Raw genomic sequence first — 10771 nt, 5'->3', positions numbered from 1 at the left:
AGTTTGTTTTGCAAAAGACTAACTGAAATTTGGGTTTGGACTTCAATCGCTAAGAAGACTCACCACAGGAGTTTAGTTAACAATTTTTTCACCACAAGGGTCACATTGAAGGTGTTGTGTCACCAAAAGGACCATGAAAAAAATTTGCCATATGTTTTGACTTAAGCATCGTTTGGCAGCTCATATAAGACACCAAATAGTATTAATCATTGTGTCTTCATGTGTAAAATAGCCACCAAATTGGGCAAGGAAATACCCTAGCCGCAAGAGCACTCTCTCTTTGGTTTTCTAAACATTGCAAACACCCTTGCCACCGGCCCTAGCCTTAGGCTTGGGTGCCTGTGGCTACCCCCTCTCACCTCTTTGTTCTCACTCTTTCCATCCTTCTCCTTTTCCCCTTTTCTTTTTTTCAATTTTGACCTAAGTTTTATCTCAGATTCCTTAAGCTTTGTCTTAGATTTTCTCCTGAGCTTATCTCAGATTTGGGCCTCATGTCCTTTCTCTCATTCCCTCCCTCTCACCCTTCCAAACCCAAAAATCCATCTCCTCGTGCTTTTTCCTTTTGCCTTTCTTCCTCATAATCCATCCCACATTCATCCTTTGTTCTAATTTGCGGGCTCAAGTGAAAATGGTTGCTGGATTCATTACCCTCCCTCACTTTCCCTCCCTTTACAGGCATGCCAGAATTCCCTCGAGGGCAAATGTTTTGTGGCTTCAGCCAAAGTTAGGGTATTTTACATAACTCCTTAGCCTCACCTTCTATCCATGTATTACTATGTATATATTTCAGGGATTGGTGAATGAGATTTGGATTCGGTGACTATCTCTTGGTTATGCATTTTGGGTGACAAAATCTAGATGTGAGTGCTTTTGGTTGTAGGTTTGTTACTGTTGTGCTGCGATGTCTTGGTCGAATTGACCGCTCAGTCATTTTCTCTAGTGGAATTGCCTAAGTGGCTACTAGCAAGACTTTTTGTGGCGGTGACCACGGTAGGCGCTACTTTTTCCAGTTGGAGATTAGTGATTATGGCTTTTGTTTTTGTTTATTTGATTCGGCAAGGCTGTTGTGTGTCTGTTTCCCCAATGTATTTGGGTTATTTTGCCTTCCTTTGAGATATTACTTTGGGTAAAGTACAAAAAAACTACCTCAACTATTAGTCTTACGACACTTTCATACCTCATCTTTTTAAAATGACAATGTCATACATCCGTCAGTTTTTCTGTTAGTTTCTCTGTTAAATGCTGAGATGGCCAAAGATAGGACTCACTCACTAATCCAACTAGATTAAAAAGATAATAAAAATTTTTTTTAATAATTAAATATTCAAAAATTAAAAAACTAAAAAAAATAAAAAATGGCCTAAGGGATCCAGCCTTCCCTTTCTTCCACCCGCACCAACCATTTTTCTTCTTCTTTTCGATAGCCACCAAACCCTTCCCTGTCCCCCTAACCTTCCTCCACCACTTTCTCTCTCTCTTCTCTCTCTTCCCTTTCTGGGATGCGGTTTCCCTCCTCCGTCCCTCTCCCCACTCGCACTCGTCCCGTCCCCTACCTTTGTCCCTCTTTATGTTTCAGAACCCCCTTCTTTCTTCGACCCAAACCTTAACCCTAATTCCCCCCAAACCTTAACCCTAAATTCAAATCTCTGTGCCAATTTTAAACAGAAAACCTCAATTTCAAGTCCTCTTCTTGGGGCAATTTCAAATCTCCATAGTTGAGGCAATGTTGCAAACAAACTTGCAGCCATAGCAAGTCATCTTCTTGGGGCTCTCCTTAGCACCGTAGGCGGGGGATTCACCGCCTCTATTAGAAGAAGCACCGGGGCCTTGCTGTTGTCCTCCCACTTAAGGGATTTGTTGAGCGCGGAATGAATGTAATTGATCAAACCCCACACCTCGAGGAAATCAAAAACCTCTGAACGGAGTCAATGTCGCCAACTAGAGACTTGCGGGCCTCCATGAAGGTGAGCTTTCGAGAAGGGTCGACGACCCTGGATTCGACGATGATGGTGTTACGGTAGTACTTGTAGAGGCTAGGGTTTTTCGAATGGGATCAAGAATAGAAAAACTCAGGGAGGAATCGGACCTCACAGTGGTGGATGTGGTCCGGCGAGACCAACCGGAATAGCTAAGGATGTGGATGATGTCGGCATCAGAGGTGGGATGCGGTTGAGGATGGCAAGGAATAGCAGTGGTCGGAGTCTCGAGATTGGCGAGGATCAGAAGAGGAGTAGGTGGGGGTTTGGATGGGGTGTCGGAGGAGGAGAGGTCTTGGGCCTCTGTTTGGGTCGAAGATCTTCGAGGGAAAAGATGGGGGATAGGGGTGGGTCCCACATTTTCTTAATAATTTTTTTAAATGATTTTTCTATTTATTAGGTTTTTTTTTTTGAAATATATTTATTAGTATTTAATTAATTTTTTAATTTAGTTGGGTAAGGATGTGGTTCCCACACCTGCCAGCTCATAACTTAACAGAAACTAACAGAAAACTGACGGAGGTATGACATTGGCACAAATTCGTAAGATGAGGTATGACATTGTCATTTTAAAAGATGAGGTACGAAAGTGTCGTGAGACCAATAGTTAAGGTTGTTTTTTGTACTTTACCCTATTACTTTTCAACCAAAAAAAAAAAAAAATAGTCACCGAATAAAATAATATTGGCCTACAAATTTAATACAGCTTACACGCGCCTAGTATAATTAGTCAGGTAGGAAACACACGCTTGCTCGCACTCTCCATCCCTCTCTCGCGAATTTGGTTATTGTTTGCAAATCTCCTTCACATGGCCGTCATTCAGCCGTTGTCTCAACCCCAGGTATTACCATCGCTCCCCTCTCCTCTTCCCTAAAGTCCCAAACCCATCTCAACATAATCTCAATCACCATAGCAACCTTTCTCCAGTGACCCCAACTCAATTGTTACCACTACCCTCCCCTTCCCAAATCCCAGTCTACAATCTACATAAGAACAAAAAAAGGGATTTTTCCATTCCAACAACTAGAGAGCAAAAAGAAATTCAAAAATTAACGGAAAAAACATATGAAGAAGGAGAAGAGGGTTTGATTTTGGTTAAAGATTGGCATCACCATGGTCTTGGCGAGATGCTCCATTACTCTGATTCTTCTTCTTTTTCTAATCTGCTCTTATCTAGTACATACAAAACATAGGATAAAATAATTTGATATAGTCTAATACAGTAATAAATAGTCTAATACAGTAATAAACGCCTGACTACCTAGTCAATACCATGTAATGCCCAAATTAGTCTATCCGACTGAAATAATATGTACACTCTAATGTACCAAATGTGGCCTTAAGGTTTTTCTGACTTTTAACTAATTACCTAATACAATTATAAATTATGACTTTAACCACTTGGTAAACAAAGTCCAGGATTAGACAAGATTGTGTGATAAGCTAAAAAGTGATGTGTGTGTATTGTTTTTCTTGATACATACTAAAGCCCTCATTCAACATAATACTTGGCAGCTTGTTCGTCTTCCAGAACACAAGAATCTTGTAAGGTGTAAGTGGATCTATAAGATTAAAAAGAAATGCACATGGTTCAGTTACTCGATACAAAGCTCGTTTAGTTGCTAAAGGGGTTTTCTCAAGAAGCTAGGCTGGACTATTATGAAACCTTTAGTCCTGTAGTGAAACCAACTATAGTCAGGATAGTTTTGTCATTAGCTAGCACATGGTTGGAAACTTAAACAATTGGACGTCAAAATTGCTTTTTTGCATCGTTTTCTTGAAGATGAAGTGTATATGTCCTAGCCTCAAGGATTTATTGATTCTACACATCTAGATTATGTGTGCAGGTTGAAAAGATAATTATATGGCTTAAAGCAAGCTCTTTGAGCCTGGGATGAACTTTTTTCAAAATTTCTTCTTCACTTGGGTTTCAAAACATCATATATTGATCCTTCTCTATTTGTTAAGTCTAGTGGCACATCAATTGTTGTCATGTTGTTGTATGTGGATGATAAAATCTTGATTAGGGATAACAATGATGCTATACAATCTGTGATTACTCAATTGACACAAGAGTTTGACATCAAGGATCTGGGCATTCTATATTTTTTTCCATGGGTTACAAATTGAATATCAATCTCAGGGTTGGTTTGTTCATCAGACCAAGTATGTCAAGGAGTTGCTCCAAAAGGCTAATATGGTTGATTGTAAACCATGTCTAACTCCCTTCCATCCTAATCAAAAACTGTTCAACCATGGCAGTCCTCTAGTCTTAGATCCAGTTGCTTATCGAGGTCTTGTAGGGGATTTAAAATATGTTACTTTTACACGGCCAGACATTGGTTTTACTGTTAATTAGGTATGCCAATTTATGCATTGTCCTCTGGAAACTCACTTTGTTGCTATCAAGCGAAGCCTAAGGTATCTTAAAGGTTCCTTAAATCTTGGTTTGTGCTTTAGACATGGACCTTTACATTTGAGAGCTGATATAGATGTTGATTGGGCTGGTGATCCCAATGATAGACGATCCACGACTGGTTTTGTTGTGTCTCTTGGCTCCAACCCTATCTCTTAGAGTTCTAAGTGTTGGGTTTTACAGCTCAAAATTAGGATGATGCAAAGAATTAGGTTTGTGTTACCTATTTGGTTTTGGTGTCCTATTTGGGTTTGGATTTTGACTTCTTAGTTGTTTTCCTTGGTGGAGAGACTTTGTTAATTACCTATTTGATTAGGATTTGTATTTACTTCCCATTAGGATTCTTATTGTAACCTAAGTCCTATGCACTATAAATAGGACCTTAGGGTCAGTGTATTTTGTGTAGCACTTTTGTGTGACAATTTGGTGAGTCAATTTGTGGGATTTGGGTTGTGAGAGTTCAAACACTCTTTTGTAATCTCCGTTTGTTTAGTGAAATTCCTTGACGTCGATATTGGTATTTTGTTAGAATTCGCTTCCGTTTACGCATAAAAATACAGCACTAAGATCAATATACAGTTAGCAGGTCTTCCATCGAGGCATAATATAGGGCTATGGCTACCAGCACTGGAGAGGTTGTTTGGCTGCAACAATTACTTAGAGATTTACAGCTGTCTTGTTGAGACATTCCTTTGCTTCATTGTGACAACATCTCAGCGATGGCTCTTGCCACCAATCCTGTTTTCCACTCTAAATCCAAACATATTGAAATAGATTGTCATTTTGCGAGAGAGTGTGTTCAACGAGGGCCAATTTTGTTGTAGTTTGTGAATTCTGCTGGGCTGCTGATATGTTTACAAGGGTTATGTTCTCTAGAGTTTAGATTCAATTGTTCCAACCTCATGCTTGGTAGTGCCCAACCTGAGTTTGAGGGAGGATGGATAGTGTGTCTTGCTAGGATCGTGACAAGTGTCACTAGATTACAGTGAAGTTGTCTTAAGGTTGTTATAAGGTGTAAGCTATAAATACTTGGTTGTAAGATTATTACATTCATTGAGGTGAAATACAGAAAACAATTATTCCATCTCTGTCTCTCTAAACTCTGTGTTCTCTCTACATTTACTTCTCTCACAAGAATATTCATACAGTTGACAGAATGAACTGAAAAGATGATCTCTTCATTTAATTACTAATTTTCTGTCAAGAGATACAAGTCAAGCAATATTAATTCAATTGCTAGTTTTAGCTACAAAAAGCTGGGAAGTTCTATACATGATACAAACAATGGACTTGAGACTTTAGAGGTGGAGTAGGTGTTGTGGAAGCAGTTATAATTGAGGATTTTCGACCACACCCTCATCCGGTCTCTCTTCAAGATGGGGCTTTTTGGCACACGTCTGCGGCTCAGAGTCACTACAGTCAGTAGCTTTATGCTTTAGTGATTGAGGCGATGATGAGTCAGACACGGCAGGTTGTGGGGGTGATACACAGGTTGATGAAGGCAGTTGCGCGGACACCTTGAGCGGAATTAATCGTCAGTGATGACAAAGCTTGCGGAGGAAGTAAAGCACTGCCGGCTTTCTGCTGATTCTCCAAGATCTTCTGCAAGTATTTTGCGTGTTCCTCTATGCGTAGCTGAAGGACCCTTTGAACCTATGTTTGCAATCCAGAATTATACAAGACCAAAACCGAAACTTTCTTAAATGACTCAAGATCTGAACTACCATGAAACCGATGTGCAGCCAAAAGAACAAAGGGAAATATCAACTGTGGTCTATTTCAAATGAATTCTCACCTCAAGCTGCTCATGCAGTTGCTTCTGAACTTCCATTTGCATGCGCAGAGCCTCGGTGATGTGAATGCTCCTGAGACAAGAAAAATGAAGTTTCACAAATTAAACAAAATAATATCCAAACATTTGCTGAGAAAACTAGATATGTATGAGAAGCAATACTGACCCTTTTCTACGTCCATCGCTTTCGTTAATGGTAGAAGTTGCTTTCTTTTCTTCAGAGCTAGAGGCCTTCTTATCTAAGGAGTGAGAGAGAGTGCAGATCAACAATTTGTAAGAACATTCAACTATGTACATTACGGAAAACAGATCTAATCTTCTATTTAGCTGAAAAACCATCCTGTCAAACTATCTAGTGACATTGGATAAACATGATCATCGACAGCCCAAACTGAAACTATCAACCAAGATCACTTTCTAACTCGCTCGAGCCAAGATAAACCTAAAACTATGCCCTTCAAGAAACGAAGGTTTCAAACCAACTGTATGATCATATCCAGGCCTGGTTAGTTCAGTTCTCGTGTCGCAGCCAACTAGCAAATAAATTGTACTTGTGAAACAAAGCTCAATGGCTGATATTACGACTTCACAAAAGCTACGATTTACTTTCAAAATCTGTTCCTACCTTCCTTTTTCTCTGGCATATACCTGGCAAGTCGGTATTTCTGCAGATAACAAGAATTAACAACATAGGTCAAATAGCTACATTACGTACAAGATTTGACTCTTATATCACTGAAAACTTAAAGATGAGTACCTGTAAGTGGCTTTTCACATGATAAATGGTTAAGCCCTCAACATTCATAGCCTTTAATACACCTTTCGGAGTGGCCTCTGCATGTCAAAGTACACTCATGAGCTCTTCGTAAAAATCGAAATAATGTTGGTAACTTCTGTAAACATCAGCTTAACTAGATTAAGTAATCAACAGAGAAAATTGCACTAGACTAACTAATACAAATAGGGCTTCCCCCCATTTAAATGGAACAAAATCCCAGTTTAAAGTAGAATATAAGGTGTGGTACTTACTTTCAGCCCCATCAAGCCTGTTAACGGCCTCTATAAAACGCTCATGGAGTTCAGGCGTCCATCGCATTCTTGGCCTATGTGCGGTGGCTGGCCCGGGAGAGGGGTGACTTGTAAGAGCATCAACGAGCGGTGTTGTCAAGCGACAACCCTCACTACATGCTGTCAGTCCTATATCCGGTTTTGGTGAGGGTTGAGGAATCTCATATATTTCCTATAAAACCGACATCATGGAAAGCAATAGTTACTTGTAAAATACATGACAAGAAAATATCACGAAGAAATTTGAAACTGATTAAAAAACAAGTCATTCACAGTTCATCCAAATCCAAAACATATGTGGTTAAAACTAGAATCGAGTAACATCTATAATTTTTTAGCAAATAGTATTTGATGACTATAATTTACTTACGTCAAGCCCAGGATTCTCTCCATTGTCCGTGATAGCCATGTCAAGTTGATCTGACAAAAATTGTAAGTCTAATTGTTCTGTAAGTGCTAGAGTGTCACTTCCATAACTAATACCATGGACGTTTCCGTGTGAGGAATCTCCATGCAAATTAAGAAAGTCTTTCATGAGATCCTCTGATTGTTTGTCATCATATTGATTGCTTTTATCCTCGCTAAAAAGCAATGGAGATTTTGAATCAACAGCAGAAATGGACTGGCCATATGTTGGAGGATGTGGAAGAAATGGCAAATTCCCAAGCTGACGAGAGGTTTCGGGGCTCGATGAAGAAGACTGATACAAGCTGGTACAGAAAACAGAAGAACGTGAAAACGCGCTCTTGGAATGCTGAACAGGGGATCCTTGCATATTAGTAGGAGGTCCAAAAGAGTTTTCCCGTATGAAAGGAGACACGCGTGGAGATGAACAATCACTGGCTGTGAAACTCCTGCCTTCTGATTCACTACCCCAAAAATTATGTGTTGGGGAAGGGGAATTACAGTATGACGGTTTGACTCCTTTTGTAGTCTCACTTTGTGCTACAGAGATGACACCATGGTGACTCATGATTGCAGACGAATACAGCCATTTTGGTCACTGATGACGCACCAACCCAACAAAACCAGGAAACCGTTCACAAACACCTGCACATATGCAATTTTTTTGTCACTATGGCATATGGTAGGTAATGCACCAAGTATAGAGCAGATAACTACTTGCGAATTGATCACCACTTCTGTGAGTTAAATTTTCCTAAATACCAGTTAAAGCCCGTTTACAATGTTCCCGGATTCAAATAGTTGTCAAGAAATTATTCCCCCCATTTCTCACTCACAATTTAAACATTTCAAATATTAGTGCCACAACTTCATTTTGTTGTCAAATGCCCTCCACATGATTCTTAACAGCTTACACCGACACCATCTTTTCCTATATATGCAGGTAAAAAATGGCTACTTCAATTTTGCAGAAGTTTCAATTTTGCTACTTCAATATCAAAAACTATGCCATAGATTTCACCATGTAACTCTGGTTAGAATTTCTCTAACCTCGGCCGAAGATTCAAACAACGACTTAAACCAGTAAAATTGAAACAGAAAATTGTAGAAAAAGGTATGTAGGCTAAAAAATATATTTGTTATTGATACGTGAATGTGGAAAAAATGGAAGAGAATGCTTTTTTTCTCATTATCTTTCTCTACAAGATTACAAGGATATATATACATGATACAAGTGTGTAGGTAGGACAAGGTAGCCGTCCTAGTGTGTAGGTAGGACAAGGTAGGACGGCTGTAGGACGGCTGTAGGACGGCTTGACGGCTGTAGAACGGCTAGTGTGTAGGTAGGACAAGGTAGGACGGCTGTAGGACGGCTAGTGTGTAGGTAGGACAAGGTAGGACGGCTTATAGTTCCAATAGTGAATAATATTATATACAATTATACAAGGACTCCAACCATATTCCTTATTTGTCTAACAAAAATGGACTCCTCAACTGAGATTTACTAATAGCTTATGAAAAAATGTTCTGCTTTGGTCACCTGTAGAAAGTTAAAACTGTCAAATAGGACAAATCTCCCTCTTCCCTAAACCAACAGGGTCAACAGTTAAAGATTGAACTCAACATCCTATCTACAATCATGGGATAGGATGATTCACTTCACCCAACTATCAAGTCTTTCCAGAACGGGAAAGTTTTCGTTCTAATTTATATTTTCGAAAATCAAGTTCATAATTATTTTGAGTAATTTGGAGCTCTAACACTCTTCGACTCACATTTCTTTTCAACTGAATTTCCATCATAAATAAAACGATAAAAAAACTCGTCAAAAATCAAAAGAAATGAAAACAGTATAGCATGGCAATAGGCTGTTAGTAATTTGAAAATCTTCCCTCATATCATAAATAATTAAACAGAAAAAAGCCATATGACTCACCACAGAAAAAGAAGAACAATCACTAATTTGGAGAAAAGTTACCAACTAGATGAAAATTTTCAAAATTTACAAAAACCCAAGTTGGAAAAGATCCCCACAAAGAAAATCTTACAGAAGAAACCAGACATATACATATAAACACACAGATATACATATACAAAGGAAACAGAACAGAGATAGCAATCGAGAGAGAGAGAGAGAGATAGAGAGAGAGGGATTGGATAAGAAAATATACTGACCTGGAGGAGGCGAGAGATCTTTGTACATCCAAAGATTCAGGAACAGAGCAAATGAAATGCTGACTCACAGAGACACAGATATAAATGTCTCGCGATGTAAAACCAACAACGTTAACATGTAAAAAAAATGTTTTCTGAAACGTTTCTCTCTCTCTCTCTCTCTCTCTCTCTCTCTCTCTCTAAATAAAAGCATGAAGCTTTAAGCTTCCAAACTAATGGCCTTGACGCTCTCTCCTGTTTGGCCGCGCGCAAATGATTGAGTTTGTGCTTGTGAGGACAAGATGATGAACAGGATGGTGAACTTGGCTCACGCGCCAATGGGATGTGTCAGGTGATGTATTTTTAAATTTTAGCTAGCCTTTCATTTGTCACAGTTGTCAAGTGGTTGTTTGTCCCTTGCAACAATTTGATGTCGTCACCTTTGATTTATTCCCTTTTTGTAATAATTACAAAAGCACTAACCTAGTCTAATAAGAGAAGACTTGATTAATCATTTTCATCAACTTTTTATAACTCTTTTCTTTTCTTTGACAAATTTTTGTAACTTGCTTTATATACACTCTTTTAAATTCATCCTATTTTTTCCACGATGCACCCCACACTTTTCTCCAACATTTTCCAATCACCCTTTCTTAAGTACCATCACATTCACAATTTATTTCTTCAACTACTCGGTAGTATTAGATTATTGACGAAAAATTGTATCTTTTGATATCAAAGAAATTGTTGAGGAATTGAACTCAAGATTTTGAATGTATAAATTTATAATAATCTAATTAACTATTTAAGCTACAAAATTTTTACAATATTATTAACAACAAAGAGAATATCAAACGGATACACATAAATGATTACTACTGATCAATGAATAAATGTTCTAAACACGTACACGTAATAGTCAAACTTTCTCCTTTTAATGTATTAATTCTCATTACTAT

General features: G+C 38.6%; 1 protein-coding gene across 3 annotated transcripts; it reads right to left on the bottom strand.

The window, feature by feature from the left end:
* Positions 1–5550: 5550 nt before the first annotated feature.
* LOC125480864 (myb family transcription factor PHL6-like) lies at positions 5551–10106 on the bottom strand. Of its 3 annotated transcripts, none has more exons than XM_048592084.1 (8): positions 9834–10106; positions 7624–8303; positions 7215–7425; positions 6943–7019; positions 6811–6850; positions 6352–6424; positions 6189–6258; positions 5551–6046 (listed from the first exon to the last, which is right to left on the bottom strand). In XM_048592084.1, exons 2-8 carry the CDS (start codon positions 8224–8226, stop codon positions 5852–5854), a joined length of 1269 nt encoding a protein of 422 aa, XP_048448041.1. In that variant the 5' UTR covers positions 8227–8303; positions 9834–10106; the 3' UTR covers positions 5551–5851. The 3 variants fall into 3 exon arrangements, with proteins under 3 accessions (XP_048448041.1, XP_048448042.1, XP_048448043.1); XM_048592085.1 differs by having other exon boundaries at positions 7624–8272; XM_048592086.1 differs by having other exon boundaries at positions 7624–7963; positions 9834–10098.
* Between the last annotated feature and the right edge of the window lie 665 nt (positions 10107–10771).

This window comes from the organism of the source record quoted next, unplaced genomic scaffold (assembly GCF_019419815.1).
Source record: "Pyrus x bretschneideri cultivar Hongxiangsu unplaced genomic scaffold, Pyrus_bretschneideri_v1 Contig37, whole genome shotgun sequence".
In the NCBI taxonomy this organism is placed as follows: domain Eukaryota; kingdom Viridiplantae; phylum Streptophyta; class Magnoliopsida; order Rosales; family Rosaceae; genus Pyrus; species Pyrus x bretschneideri.
The sequence above is the reverse complement of the archived record's forward strand: the minus strand, read 5'-3'. Positions and strand labels throughout refer to the sequence as shown.

What these genes read in the sequence shown, in the direction of transcription:
- LOC125480864 (XM_048592084.1), bottom strand. Translation starts at nt 8,226, where the DNA reads ATGAGTCACCATGGTGTCATCTCTGTAGCACAAAGTGAGACTACAAAA. An exon ending in CAGGCTTGATGGGGCTGAAA is followed by an intron (nt 7,020 to 7,214) that starts GTAAGTACCACA and finishes TTTGACATGCAG; the next exon opens with AGGCCACTCCGAAAGGTGTA. An exon ending in AGCGATGGACGTAGAAAAGG is followed by an intron (nt 6,259 to 6,351) that starts GTCAGTATTGCT and finishes TTCTTGTCTCAG; the next exon opens with GAGCATTCACATCACCGAGG.